Source organism: Helicoverpa zea, chromosome 13, assembly GCF_022581195.2.
Source record: "Helicoverpa zea isolate HzStark_Cry1AcR chromosome 13, ilHelZeax1.1, whole genome shotgun sequence".
NCBI classification, from domain to species: domain Eukaryota; kingdom Metazoa; phylum Arthropoda; class Insecta; order Lepidoptera; family Noctuidae; genus Helicoverpa; species Helicoverpa zea.
Genome location: NC_061464.1, coordinates 9267767 through 9283620, shown reverse-complemented (window position 1 = coordinate 9283620; position 15854 = coordinate 9267767). Strand labels below are relative to the sequence as shown.

The 15854-nt window shown below is 33.6% G+C and overlaps 1 protein-coding gene across 1 annotated transcript; it reads right to left on the bottom strand.

Moving 5' to 3' along the window:
- Positions 1-12509: 12509 nt before the first annotated feature.
- LOC124635690 (FMRFamide-related peptides) lies at positions 12510-15129 on the bottom strand. The gene is made up of 2 exons (XM_047171642.1): positions 14027-15129; positions 12510-13679 (listed from the first exon to the last, which is right to left on the bottom strand). The coding sequence occupies exons 1-2, from the start codon at positions 14155-14157 to the stop codon at positions 13238-13240; spliced, it is 573 nt and encodes a 190-aa protein (XP_047027598.1). The 5' UTR covers positions 14158-15129; the 3' UTR covers positions 12510-13237.
- Positions 15130-15854: the final 725 nt, after the last annotated feature.

Below are 15854 nucleotides of genomic sequence, written 5' to 3'. Positions count from 1 at the left end.
TTGTTCAAAGTTTCTACCTACGATCTGTCTGCCCTTATCACAATTTTATTTCCATGTTTTCTTCTTCCTTACTCTTGTATCTGCCGTCATCTCACAACTCATATTTTTTCTAGCCATGTCGACTTTCACACAATCCATCCATCGTTTCTTTGATCGTCCACCATTCACATTCATGCTCATCACCTTCCTCACAACACGATCCTCATTCTTACGAAAACTAAACTATAGAAAATGTCATACTTTGAAGATGCTACGACTGTAGCTTAAAATAAATGAAATTAGTCACAAAAGTACGTTTCAAGGAAAAAATACGGATAATTTTCTTTACGTTGGGAACCTCTATGTAAATTAATATACGCACACTATTTGGAAATCACCTTTTGTTTTCAACTTAAAAAAAAAACAAGATATACAACAAGTAGAACAGATTTTGTATGCACAGTAGGTATCTACTAGTATATTTTCAAAATCATCATCATCTTCCCCTGCACGTATTTTTTATCTTTATATTTAGCACAAAAAAAAGCTGCAAAACTATTCATATTCACTTCCAAAATCTTCCACGTAAATTGGTTATTAACATAATCGCATTTACAGAAAAGAAGTAAGTATTTAATTGCGATTTGAAGCCTCGCAATAAAATCCAAGGTTAGGACCGATCCGTAGTCAATTGTCGTTAATATATCACTTTCATAAACCATTTATATTCTATTGTAACAATAAGTAATATAAATATTGCATAAAAACTGCATAAAAGTGAATATTTTTGCGACTTACCGTGTTTAGAAGTTCGTTTTATGAATTCATGATAAATTGTCCACACACTGAGTTTTTATGTCTGTCTACATGTCGCATAGTCCAACGGGACACTGGGCCGACAATATTGTAAGTATACACCACGTTAATCGAATTTTCAAAGAGGGCTCGCCAGTAGTGTTGTGACTATATCGATAAAATTCAAAGAATCTACAAATGTTACAACTATTCGTCAAAATACCTGCCATAAAGAAAACTTCAGGCAAGTAAAAATAAACTAAAATGATCGATCTTTTGGCAAAAGCACTCATAATCCAATGATTGCTCACGATTGTATCTCAATCCTCAAATCGATCATTTACAAGAAAAAGTATGCGAAAAATATCTTTATTTTATCGTAGATCGTTCAAACAAATGGAAAGTCGGAAATTCCAAATGAAACGTTGCATATGTTTAGAAAAACATTTTTATATTAAATCGTAAAATTTTTGTAATGCTAACATAGACGCATGTCGAATATTTTTATTTTGAGATATGATATTTGTAAATTAAACAAACTATTTGCAGACGGCTGTCGTTATTTGCTGAGAATTGACAGTCTAGAATATGAAATGCATTTCAAATATAAAAATATTGACGCAACTGTAAGCTCTGTATTGCGATTCAGTATTCTATGTTTTCATGTATAGTTATATTAATAACAAATATACCTATTACCAAATAGAAATGTGCGTCTTTAATCCATAGCATACTTTAGAAGTTGTGTATAAGCTATATATTTTAGTTCAAGAATTTCAGTCAGATGTTAGCTACTAATACTGCTTACATATGTAATTTTGAAATACAATTGACCTTTTAGATACATCAACTTCTGTCTCACTAGCAAATAAATACTTTTAATCCATATCTTTTGTTACTTCTACATAGGACACTAACTACAAACACAAAAACATCGACACACCCCATCGATAGCTGCCCACCACTATAGAAAGTTAATGTCATTAATGTAAGTCCGCAAGCCGCCATACATCGGTTGTTTAAGTTGTACGAATCGCTATCGGCCCCACCATCACCTATTAATTGTTATATCAACTTAGACTTGTTTGTTTTCCTTTTTAGCAGAATCGTCATTGTTTTAAACTAATCCCGCAATAGTAGAAACAGTTTAAAGCACACGATAAATACACAAACTATTTTCTCTAGAAGACAGATTATCTCTGAAACTAATACGCTGATTAATTGGTGAAATGAAATGAATTTATTAAAACTCCTACAAAACATAATAGGAAATTGCTTGTTTTGAATCAATTATTATCATCAGCCACTTCACAAACAGAGATGGAATGAGCATTAATCACCACGTTTGCTTAGTGCAAGTTGGCGATTTCAGGCTAAGGAAAATGTCTTTTACCTTTTTCTCAAGATGTTTTCTTGCACCATCATTCAGTCGTAGGATTTCTAGATACATAATATATGTATTTATATAGGTCCAATAAAAAAAAAGTTTTAAACGGTATACATGTAAAAATGTTTACAGAAAGACCTTCGCATTTTCTGATCCTGTTTTAATGTAGGTAGGAAGGTATACCTAAAAGACATAGATAGATAGATGACATATATAAGTAGGTAAGTTTATGTATGATATTACATTTCCTAGAAAGCCTCGAATCTCTTGATTCATAACGTTCTTCTCAAAAACTTTTTTTCTATAAAAATATTGACGGACCCATCAAAAGAAGTGTCGTTTGAATTTGTAATAACACTGACTCAGTTTATATAGGACCATGACCTTTAGAAGACAAAAAATGTCCTTAAAAAGTGTTCTAACAACTCTAGTGGACATTTTCGGGTTCCGTACCCAAAGGGTAAAACGGGACCCTATTGTTTTCACTCCTCTGTCCGCCCGTCCGTCCGTCAGTCTGTCCGTCTGTCACCAGGCTGTATCTTATGAACCGTGATAGTTAGAGAGTTGAAATTTTTACAGGTGCTGTATTTCTGTTGCCGCTATAACAACAAATACTGAAAACTAGAATAAAATAAATATTTTGGGGGGCTCCCATACAAAAAACGTGATTTTAAATAATGGTACGGAACGCTTCGTGCGCGAGTCAGACTCGCACTTGGCCGGTTTTTTATGATCTTAAAAAAAGATTTTGAGAAAATTTGTCAATTAGCGACTTTAATTCGGTCGACAAACTGTAGTGACCCTTATTTTTCTAGTCCTTTGTTTTTAGAGACAAATTAAGTTGGACTTAATTAAAGCTGAAGGATTAATGTTCTGCTATGCTTTACACTGTTGATATTTTTCTGTTTCTCGAAATGGCGAAGGAAATCATGGACTATATGTATAGTCTGAAATCATCAACCCGCATTGAGCAAGCGTGGTGATCAATGCTCAATCCTTCTCCGTGTGAGAGGATGCCGCAGCCCAGCAGTGGGACGATAAAAAGGCTGTAACAGTAAGTATAATGTCTTCTATTCCTCTATACTAATAAATATAATGAAGAGCAAACATGTTTTTGTTTGTTTGCTCCGAAATTATTAAACTGATTTGAAAAATTATAAAAACTACATTATCCCCGAAAACATAGGCAGTAGCTCCTAACGAAAAGATTACACTATACTTATGTAAATTATACTCGTACTATATAATTACGAGTATAATTTTATAGAGCTAACTTAGAAGAGTAGCCGTAGAACTAAGTACCACTTAAATTAGCAAGAAAAAGTATAGAACCTCGAAATCATAGGCAAATAGTAACAACATTTTAAATGTTCCCTCAAAATTTTCATAAGAACTCGTGCCAGAATTCTTAAAGGCAAAATTGACAACAATATCAAAGTACAATTTCTGCATTTGAAAAATATTTTCACTGTGAAAATTGCTGACATGTCAGTTGCTTTTCCGCTAAGAATGTGTATTTCAGAAGACGTTCCTAAGTATTAGTTTTTTTTTTCATAAACGGTAAATGTATACTAATATTATATAGCTCAACAGTTAGTTTGTATGTTTTTTTTATTGTTTGCTTGAAAGCGATAATCTCAGGAATGATTCCGATTTGTAAAAATATTTCGTATATAAGTGTTCTATCTATGCTTTAGATAAATAGTTATAGACGCGAGTGAGACCGCTGGCAGAAGCTAGTATATGAATATACCTCTAGTTACTCTGTACTAAAAATAACATCAATAGGTATGTGTGTAAGTTCTTGGAAATAACTCTCGATAAAACATTTAATACTGTAAATATTCTATCTCATGAAGTTTTACCTCGGAAACCAGGAAAATCGGAAAAATAAAATACACCCACAGTATTAGTAAAAGATGAAGCTTTTTAAATAAAAACTCGAGTCTTGGGATATAATAATATATTTCCACAATATTTTGCAAAGAATGTCTTTCTTTCGTAGACATAATAAAGAATGCTTACAATTTTACGGAACATTGAAAATAATCAGGCGGATACTTTAGATATCCGATCCTTAAAATAAAATGAAGTTATAATAATTGTAGATACGAATCCATCTCTCATCGTCATCGTCTCAATCCATCCTAAGGTGGTCTGGAAGAGATCGCTCTTAGCGATAAGACCACCCATTATGTCACCTACTTTAACTAGTTTAAGATCAAAAATGTAAAATTGGTGTACCTAATAAAGAATATCTATCTATCTATCTACGAAGAAAAAATGTAGAATACAATTTTCTTAATCTATACTTGTATAACAAAGAAGAAACAATTTTTGGTTTGTTTGGCTCCTAAACGCTCCGAATCTACCGATATGATTTTTTTCACTGTTGGAAAGCTACATACTTTTTTTCGACATACTTAATATAGTATATGCTGCTGCATATACTACTTCTATCCTGTTACGGGAAGTAGTTGCCGCGGGAGCCGCTAGTACCTATACAAGGTGTTGATTTGCATTTGTGCCATAGTTCAGGAGGAGGACATACAATACGTAAATAATCGATTGGAATTACAGTAGATGGGAAATAACTAATATGCACTGCTTTTTTGTCATTGTAATGTCGTGGTATTTCCGAAGTACCTAATCCAATTTATGAATGAAATTTATGAGTGATCGTTGCGTATGCTTTGTGTTTGCGTTTGTGTGAGGGTGCAGCACGGTTTTAACGCCAGTAACATACGCGCCAAGTTTAAATAAGGCTAGATGACATTTACGGAATTCCGAAAAAAAAATAAAGAAAAAAAAATACGTACCAATTTTTTTATTGATTTGGGTCGAGAATCATTAGCATAATTACCTCCTTGAATATGGCACGGATGCAAATCAACAGCTTGTATAAGAGATAGGTTCTTACAGGTAGAAAACTTATCTTTCGTATCCAGTGTTTACTATATCCATGTTTGAGATCAGAATTTTAGTTATTCTACCCTCTTGATTTAATTTACTCGGGCAGTGAAAGTTTTTGATGCAATTTACGCCATTCTTAGCAAATTGACAACAATATCAAACTACAATTTCTGCATTTGAAAAATATTTTCACTGTGAAAATTGCTGACATGTCAGTTGCAAGAACTTTGCAAAGTTTTTGGCGCTAAGGTCTCATCAAGGATTTCTTTTAAATCTCGTTAAATATATTATATGTATGCTTGTGAAATACGAGGTTGTTGAAATGGAAAAGCTGGCGATCAATTTGTTAAATTAATTTGAAAGATCCTGATTATTTTAATTACTTATAATTTTTTATTTGATAAATTATTAAGTATTTCTCTCTGTTTGTCTATCTGTCCGATTTGCACGTCAAACTACTCGATTTACGAAATACGAAAGATACACAGGTAATCTGGAGCTCGATAAAGTAAATTTTTATTCGGTCTCAAGTATTTCTTCCTGCAAAATAGTTACTCTGGACAAGACTGAAAGATCCGAGAACGTCTAGTATTCCAAAATCCTTTACTATACTCGACCAATTTCAGTTACCAAAGACTACATTACTAACAAACGCAGGTAAATAAACAATAGCAAGTATAACCAGATTGCGGACCGTCCGTACATGGTTTACGTAAGCCGGAGTTCCGTCCGGTATTGTCCTAAGCTAATTATAAGAGACAGGCGTGCTCAAACTGTACTACTGGCTGTTCTTCTGTCGTGCGTGTGTTAGTGTTAAGGTATGAAATCTGGTAAATATTTAGTATTACTAGTACCTATATTTAAGGCAACAAACAATATATGGTTAGTAAATGTCACAAGAAAGAACAGGCTTTTAAACAGTGGCGGTTGGTTTTGGTCATTTTTATTTCTGTTCTAGCTTGGCCACCCAGATAAGAAGTTGTCTGTATCCTCCTCCATAAGTGGGCTATCTGTCAGTGAAGTAATTTTCCATATGAGTCCATTACTTCCTGAAATAAGCGCGTTCAAACAAACTCTTTAGTTTATATTTTTAAATATAGATATGTAACTGTAAAAACCCGAACTATGGTAAATCCTAAGTTTTTCCAGTAAATCCTAAGATTTACCGACATGAGTTGGTATATGTAAGTATTTATTATAAAGGTAGGATTTATTCGAACTATTACTATTCGAATTCAGTACATGCTAGGTTTACCATAGTTCGGGTTTTTACACTAACAGAACACACTGCGTTTCAGCAAATCCTGAAATGGTTCGGGCTTGTACCTACCATTAAAAGTCATGTCATCTTAGGTGTTACTAGAACATCTGAGAATTTACCGACGTTCAAGCTTTTACCGTAACATATGCAAGTAATGAAGATATTGTTTGATTTGCGGTTCATGGTGGACCTAGCTCTGATCCAGGATTGAACATTCAAACTGTTTATCGAATCTTACTTCTCGCCACACAATATGGCTCACACGCTTAATCGTGAATATATGTATATATTTATATATCTATAACTACTTTCATGTAGATAGACTTTTGTTTTTAAATGTTTCTCTAAGTTTATAACAATATGTTTAGTCACAGCAAAAGGAGTATCTACCAACTTGCATTTAGCAAGCGTGGTGATTAACGTTCAATCTTTTTCTGTGTGAGAGGAGGCTTGAACCCAGTAAATATGTTTTCCTTCACCTTTTGATCAGCCATTGGTGTCTAAGATATACTTCGAAAGTACATACAAACTTATAAAACTTGCATTGGTACTTGCCTGACCTGGAATAGAATCCACACATACTACATGAGAGGTTGGTGCTTTACCCACTAGGCCACCAAAACTTACTATAAATATCCTACTCATATTATAAATGTGAAAGTTTGTGAGAATGTATGGATGTATGTTTGTTATTCAATCACGCAAAAACGGCTGGACCGATTTGATTGAAATTTGGTATGTAGATAGGTGATACCCTGGATTAACACATATTCTACTTTTTATCAACACACCACGCGGGCGAAGCCGCTGGCGGAAGCTAGTAGAAAATATAGAGAGGAAACTTTGAGAAACATAAGATGTCAGTCGAAGAGAGAGCAGTGGCCGTCAATATTTCCCGACAATGTCCGCATATTGGCTGCCTCACTCATTATTAGATTATTGTCACTTACCTATGACGAAACTTTGCTAAAATTGTACGCCGTACGGTGTTCGGCGTTTTATGTCGTCGCTAATGTTATTATATGTGGGTACATATGCAATTTGAGGTGTATTTTAGAGGTTGCTACTACCCAAAAACCATCTAAATTGTAGTACCTATACATTGTAACATTGTGTAGTTTGCTTGTGTATCGCAATTTAGAAGCGAGGGCTTTAGAATGCAAAGTTGAAGTCGGCCGGTAGTTTGATCGGATTGAATAGGTATGGAGATGAATTGTAATGTAATTTTTGTCAACGATCAGGTCATCGTCTAGCGGGTTTCACACCGACTAAAATGTTTGATAGGATTCACAATTACCTTAAAAATAAACTATGAACCGAGAGGCCGGCAGTTTTGTCTACGGTATGCAGGGTTATTTAAAATCAAAAATTCTACAAAATGTTTGCCATTTTCCTCGATTTTCTCCTACATATCAACCCCTCTTCTGGATTGTACTGTCTAGTATTATATATCTTCGAATAGCTAGTGAAATAGTTGCATATCACTAGGTTGATTGATGGCTCCAAATTGCTTCTTAAATACCGGGATTTGTATTCAGATACTACGTTTTTAGGAGTCCTTACCCAAATGGGAAAAGCGTTGCCCTATTGCTACCTATCGTAGATCTTTCGTATCATTTTGTAGATACGGAATTAGGTACTGAACCATTCGTGCGCGAGTCCGACTCGCACTTGGTAAATGTTTTCTTTGTAATGTAAAAATTAAATTGTAACCATTATTTTGTGTTATACCTAAATATTGTTTATATTTATAGTATTTATGGTATTCAAGTTGAGAATAGAGTTTCCCTTTATGTTTCTCGTATGTATTTATTAGAAATATTACATAATATATACTATCATGAGATATCAGTGTTCCTTACAATATATTCTATGCATTATCTTTGAAGACATTTGCATGTCTTGGACTCCGCTAGTGATGTATAAAATATTATTGTCAGTTTTATCGATAATCTCAAAATGTATATTCATATGAGGCGATTCTGTAAAAAAATCTAAAAATTTCAATAAAGAAAATGTGAATGCTTTCAAAGTTTTTGCTGAACTCTGTTATAAGTCCTTAAAGAGGTAATTAGCTCCATTTAGGTCTTATTACCTACTTTGCTAAAGTTTCATAATAATCTTACAAGGATGCTAAATAGCATTCATTATACACTTCATTAAAAGTGGCTTTAATACCAAGACTTTACAGTTCAGAGACAAAATAATAAACTTCTATAGAACAAAATATTTCAAACGTTACATTTTCGTTTATTCATCTTGTACATACACGAATTTGTTTTTGTGTTGTAAGAAAATTGAAAATTTAAGTAATTCAACTTAATGTTTTATCGATAATATGTTATCGAGTGTTTCCCATCCCTACAGTAACAAGAGAGCTGATATAAATCTCTGCTGGTCTTCAGTTAACTGGCGTTAGTTTATACAATATATTGTTTAGCTGCAGACTATTCGAGCCAAAGTTCACTGTTTTAGATTTTTAATAAGTTGCATGGAATACTTGAATACACTGAATGTTAAGTGTCAAGATACATACATTATATATTGTGAATTTCTTCTACATTTTGGAACTGGATTGATTTCAAACTTATCAATTAAATCGTATTTAAGGTTACGTGTACAGTGGGTACTTACGTGGTTCTGTTCGTCCGTCTGTCACCATGTTGTATCTAATAAACCATGATAGTTGACAGTTACAACTTTGACAGATGATGTGTCTATTGTTGCCTTACTTATATGTAGTGTATTTATTTATACAAACTTAATATCAACAGTATCAATGAAATATTTACTTTTTCTATCTGCGTACTTAGGTACTAATTAACTTTACAGCATAAATATATCTACCATGATAGCCCACAAACCTTTAACAAACTTTCCCTATGAGCCTATTGTGATACATTGAGAACACAATGATTCATGCACATTGTTGATTTTCTCCTTTGATCAGCTGATGAGATGATGGCTATGGGCTGATTAGCTGTACGTTGTAAGTTTGTGTGTGTAGGTTTGAGTGTGTGCGTGGGGAAATTACCAAATAGGTACTTTTTCAAATAAAGAACCTAGTGTTGCTGCAGCTACTCGTAATGTTAGAAAAAACGTAGAGTTTTGTTGTTATTGTTTTAACGATTGGTTAAGTTTATTTTTAATTTGTTTTTTGTTGTTTTCAAAATTAAACTCTATTCCTTAATCACTTGGAGCCAAGTTTAGTTGTCAAAATATTATATGAATGTCCCAAAGTGGCCTTACCTAATTTTAATATCGTCAAGCCAGCAAATTGAATTTGAAGTCTGCGGTTCAGTTCATCTGTTCCATTCTTCACCAGGTTTCAGTGCCATAATGGGAAATTCACCTGAGAGACACAAAATCCTATTCAGTAACAATATTATAAACGCGAAAGTTTTTATGTGTGAATGTCTATTCCTGTTTCATACAAAAACTACTGTATATCTACATTTTGCTAAAACTTAGCTAACAGGATAACATATAGGCTACTTTTCATCGAGATGCGAGAAGTAGTTCACTCAGGACTGGAGTAAAACTGCCGGCGAAACCTAGTAGTGTTAATAAAGGGCACCTAAGCTCAATTTTCAATAGTTGAATAGTTTTGTAGTTGTTCATCATCATTATTAGATTCATAATTTATTATGTGGCGTCAAATTATGTTGCTTGACATTGTAACTAAGTGTTTAAAGCTAACTTCATCTAGAAATGTAATTTTAACTAAGTATCTGAGAAACTTTCGACAAGTTACAAAAGTGAGGTTAAGGCCCAAACTCACCGACAACATAAATGTCAGTTTTCATAAAACAACCGTTTACTCATTACGGATTTTGGAAAACGGTCGTTTAAGTTATCTGTTTAAGTAATTGGCCTAACTGTTTATTCTAGTCAAAAAATATTTTTGTTTGGCATAAAATGCCTATCTGGTCTTATTTATACTAATTATTAACTACTAAAGAATGAAGAATAGAGTTATTTACGTGTTAGACATGAGCAAACATCCTTTTCTATTTCCTAGCAAGCTTCCTGTGTTCCATATAGCGTGTATTCGAACGAGCGTTGAAGTTTAAAATCTATACTAATATTAAATAGAAAGCTGAAGAGTTTGTTTGTTCCCTTGATACTGCCAACCTCAGAAAAGTCCAATTTGAATAATTCTTCCAGTGTTGGATAGCCCATTTATCTGGGTACATGATCACAGAACAGTGAAAACTCTGGCCAAAGCTAGTCAAAGTACATATGATACAAGACGGAATGCAACAAATGATATGAATATTGTGGCTTTGAAAAAATAAAAAAATACCTAATAAATAGCAGAATCTGTGTCAAGGGTAAAAAATATCTTGACGCCAGAAAACAATACAAGAGTCTCCAATCAGTTTTTTAATTAAAAATAATCTCCACTCACACACTTTTCAAAGCACTCACTCTAAGTATTTAAAATAAGTGTGCACTCATTCTTTTATGTTTTTCAATTTATGTCAGTGCCTTCGTAAAGTTTTTTGTGATCTTCAACTTTAGTAGTCAGTATTTAATGGGCCACCATCTGACTAGCCTTTTCCCAACTATGTTAATATCGACTGCCATTCTAATCGGTTACAGCTGAGTACCAGTGTTTTATACGGAGGGACTGGCTATCTGACTTCCTTCAATCCAGTTAACAGTACAACCCAATTTAATACCCGTTGGTACACTGTTTGTCAGACTTTCTGGCTTTTGACTAATTATCCGAAACAAATATTGTATATGGTTAATATACAAATCTTTGGCAATTGTATAGAATGGAATGGAAGCTGACTCCAATAAAATTGCAAAAACTATGATGATGTTGATACATATACTAGGTATAATATACCTTTAAAACAGATTTACAAAACAAAATAACCTAGCAACAATTTAGCACAAAGACGCTGAAGGTATAAACTTCTAAGTGCATGTTATACGATATTTATACTACAGAAGGTCCAATTAAACCTTTAACTGAGGCATAATACGGTACTTTATTTTACTGTTGCCATCCGACGCCCGTTTATTAATTTTATGACCTGTAGCTACTGCTTTAGCTTTGTTAAAAAACGTTAAAAGAACTGAAACTTAATCTTTGTAGCTAACAAAAATATTGCAGATTTTCTACAAGATTTAAGAAGCTTTTGAATTAAGATTTGTCTGAGGTATACAGTCAATTGTGGATTTCATTTGCAGGCCATGATTTCATAAAACTAGGTACCTACTACCTAGATTACTACCAGAAAATATTCCAAAAAAGCCTATATTAGCTTTCCCCGATAAACGGGCGAACTAACACTGAAATATTAAAAAAAAAAAATCGGTCTACATTTTTCAAACAATTATTGACGTGCGCTACAAATCCATCAAAGAAACAATGTCTTCAGCTTTGTAAAATGAAAACTATAGATTACATGTATTATATCTTATAATATTACAAGTATATTGTAGTACTTACCAATATTACGTGCGTAGTATATTTGCCAAAAACCGCATCTTTGCAGATCCTTCATTACGCCTTTTGTGATCAAATTCTACGTTCTTTGTGTTCACATATTCAGACATGGGGTGAATAATTTTGTATGACAAAGGAATGGTTAAAGTATCATTTTATAGCACATGTATTTAGTGCAAACGTAATAGTTTTCTCTTTAAGTGCGATGTTATAATGTGACCACTCGTCGGAACATGAAATCGATCATTAATGATTCTGTTCATTAGATTGTAATAAATCAGAACTTTAATTAGACATCGAATTTTATTTCAATGGTTTTTAAGGTTTGTCTCCCTGGACGCAATTGTAATAATTTATAACAAAGTTGAATCAATAAGTACCTATCTCCCCTTGGATACCATAACTCAACATCAATTTTAAATTCAATTAAATAGCTTGTTAATATTGAAACACCATGTTTCATCAATTTCCTCATAAATAATTGAATTTTATTCCATTTGCGCATAAAAGGAATTCACCAGGGGATTGTTAAAGGAAATAGGGAATTATGAAGTGATCAAAACTTTATCAATAAACTTCATTTTATTTTACATTTAAATAAAATATTAAATGAATGTTCAATCATTACACAATAATGCTTTATTTAGAATTGCAACAATTCATTAAATACTATTTTATTAACATCAATTTAACATATTAAATAGGTATATAGTTTTTAAGTAGTTTTATTATAGCTATTAATTATTTTTTTCAATTAGTGTGGGCATCCGAAATTGAAATAACCCAGCCTATATTTCAGATGCTAACACTTTATAAATGTACAGTTTCATTAAATTTACATTTAAGAAATAATGAAAGAAAAAATACTATATAGGAATGGCATTTTTTATTACAAATAAATTATATTTTGAAATATATAAATTACGTAAATACAGTTATTTTTAATAAGGTTTTATATGTTATAATAAATTATTTATAAAATAAGTGCTTATAAATATTTGAGATCAAAATATGAGTAAGCGTATTATGTTTCAAGATAAATACATTAATTTGTAAAATATAACCGTTAAAATGTTTTAACTGTACTTTTCTAAAATATTAAACCTATAGTAGTAATACTTATTTGATTTTTTATATTTTTTTAACATCAATTGCACCACATAGTTAAGCCTTTTTAGAAAACTTTAGCCTGTCAAAAATTGTAGAGAAAATACAATAAAAACCGCAGGATGAGACTAGTATACTCCTCACTAGTAGTACACACCACATAATATAGTTTTAAAATTGACAGATTAAAATACAGGCTTCCACATTCAAAAGGAAACAAAACACTATCATTATTGAAATTGAAAAATATTAGTAACAATTCACAGTATTTAGTTCACAATAAAAATTCTCAATCAGCGGTTAGCCCAGTAATAGAAAAGTAACAAAGAGATTACGACTGGCAGTCATGGCATGCCTCAACGGACCTCTTCCGTCTGCTATCCTCACTCTCTTCCAACTCATTCTCGTTCATCTCCTCACTGTCCCTTCCAAGCCTGATGAAGTGATCCCTCGCTCGGCTCTTCCTCTGAGGATATCCACTGACCACCAGCTCAGAATTCTGCTCAAAAGCACTCTTTTCGTCTTCAGCGGAACGGCCTAGCCTGATGAAGTTAGGGTCCCGTCCAAAACGGACGAAGCTGGCGGATTTTTTCGTCATGGGGGTGTCGTAGTCCTCTTCGTATGCTCTGAGGAGGGAGACTAGGTCGTCGGTGGAGAGGGTGAGGGGTTGCGAGCGGCCGAAGCGGAGGAAACTGTTCCCTCTACGTGTGGGGCGCTGGAAGGCTTCTCTAAGGTCTGCTGCTGAAGGCTCTTGGGGGTATGAACGGCCGAACCTGTTGGAAGTCAAAGGGAAATTTTTAAAGATAAAATAAAAGATTAAATATGGGTTTGCTTTCCAGGTGCGGATAATAAACCTCAATTTGAGAGGATCCCCTTTAAGATCATAGCTTTATAAAGCCAAAAACCTGGATTTTGTCACTGTTCTTTGCGCATATGTATTGCCGATGACAGATCACCTACAAGTAAAGACTATTGCTAGTCAGGGCTTTCTTGACTTTGAAATTAGGTCTTGCAATTATAAATCCGAAGAATAAATATGGTGAAATCACCTACAATTCCATTATCCCTTCATACAACCTATTTACTGTTAAACAGTCTAGTTACAAAATGACTTTCTTACCTAATCATACTCCTGTCGATAGCACTTCTACGTCTCGCCTCAAGATCTGGTGATCTCCTGACGGGGGAGGAGGTGGCTCCCACCACCAGCCACAACGCCGCCAACAGCGCAATGCTTCGGGAACAACTCATGATGTGATGTGGAAAACTGCAAAGAAGGAGAACTCACTTAAGTCAGGTGAAGACTGTTTTGGCGTGATCGAAGAGCTTATAAACCAAAATTCCTTAGAAATAGCTGTTCTCCGTGGAGTTTTCTCCGTTAAACCCACGTCCCGACGGATCTTCTCACTCATATAAAAGTAAGCTTATTGGCTTTTTTATCCTAGTGTCAGTTAGTCGGTTTGTGTACGGTAGAAGCAGCCTTTAATAGTAGAACTGTTTCGAGTTTTTATCGTGTGACATTCTAACAGTAATATATTATCCGTCATGAAAAGCCGATTTAAGTTTTTTGGGCCTAAACTTTTAGTAGGCCTATATTTGACCGTACCTTAAATCAGTAGAAAGATGTATTCATGTAGTGCACATTACAACAATCAGCTATCAGCTGACTAAAAAGTTTCCTGGCATTCACGATTACCATCAAACTTTACTGTCGGCCGACAGTTCAGTCTGCAGTCTACTAGATACTTTTATTTATAACACCTTAGCTCGACGATAAACAAACGAAATTGTCTCGAGACGCTCTTGTGAAGATGTCGTCATCCACCGTATTTCGGGAATACCTTAAGCAATATTTATCTTCGGAATTCACGTTCAAAATTGTCTTTTTATGTATCTTTTGGTTTTGTTTCTTTAACTTTGTTCGTTTGTTTGTTTCCTTTAAGCTCTGAATCTAGAATATTCTAACGAAATCTGGTTCTGTTTATCTTTAAGGCTGAGATACGTGAATGAAATTTCTTTAACAACGTTAGAAGAAATAAAATTGTGTTTGTTTATTAGTGGGTGGGCCTTTGACTAGTGAACCAATTTAAAATACATACAGTGAGAGCAGTTGGGAATGTAATACGTAATATATTTTGAAAAAAATATCCTTAGAACACTAAACGCCAAAATATAGGTAATATTATTTACTCGTGTAGCTAAAGTATACGTGTTAATTGGTTGAATCGGTCCTTAAACAGGACTATTTACGCACCACAAGGACTTAGCAGACTATAAACTATATACCTAACAGAAATACCTTCTTTTTAATAACAATAGTTCAATAGTTTTAGCATTAAAGCGCGATAGACCGCTATTTACACGTTTATAATTGGTAAGAATTTGGAAAGTTACCCAAATACCCTTCCCAACTCACTACAGATTTTATAAATAAACACCAATTTTAACAGGACCTCGTATACATATAATGTTGGCAATTACAAGAAGGTTTAACATAACTGGTGAAGCGATGCTCAGCTTCCCTGAACACACGAGGTTTACCAAGTTTTGTAATTAACATTTGTAACACGAAGTTGAGAACTGAGTTTGGCTTAGTCTGTTATGGGATAGTTATTGAAGGATATTTGGAAATAGGGATGGAAAAACAACTGAGCAGATGTTACATAACACAAATTATTTCGTAGTGACTTTCTGAAACGATTACAATGGAAAGAAAAACACTGTAATCTCTAACTTAAAAAATAACTCATTAGATTATTTTATGATTTCTAATTAAAATTCAGTTTGTTTGCATATTTGAACGCAATAATTTCAGGAACGGTTTCGAAAAAAATCTTTCAGTGTTGGTTTTATCTATCGAGAAAGGCTTATATAATATAGACTACTTTTTACCCAAATGCAACGGACTCAATCCGGACTTCTCAAGGGTTAACCACTGGCAAAGACTA

What these genes read in the sequence shown, in the direction of transcription:
- LOC124635690 (XM_047171642.1), bottom strand. Translation starts at nt 14,157, where the DNA reads ATGAGTTGTTCCCGAAGCATTGCGCTGTTGGCGGCGTTGTGGCTGGTG. An exon ending in ATCGACAGGAGTATGATTAG is followed by an intron (nt 13,680 to 14,026) that starts GTAAGAAAGTCA and finishes GACTTCCAACAG; the next exon opens with GTTCGGCCGTTCATACCCCC.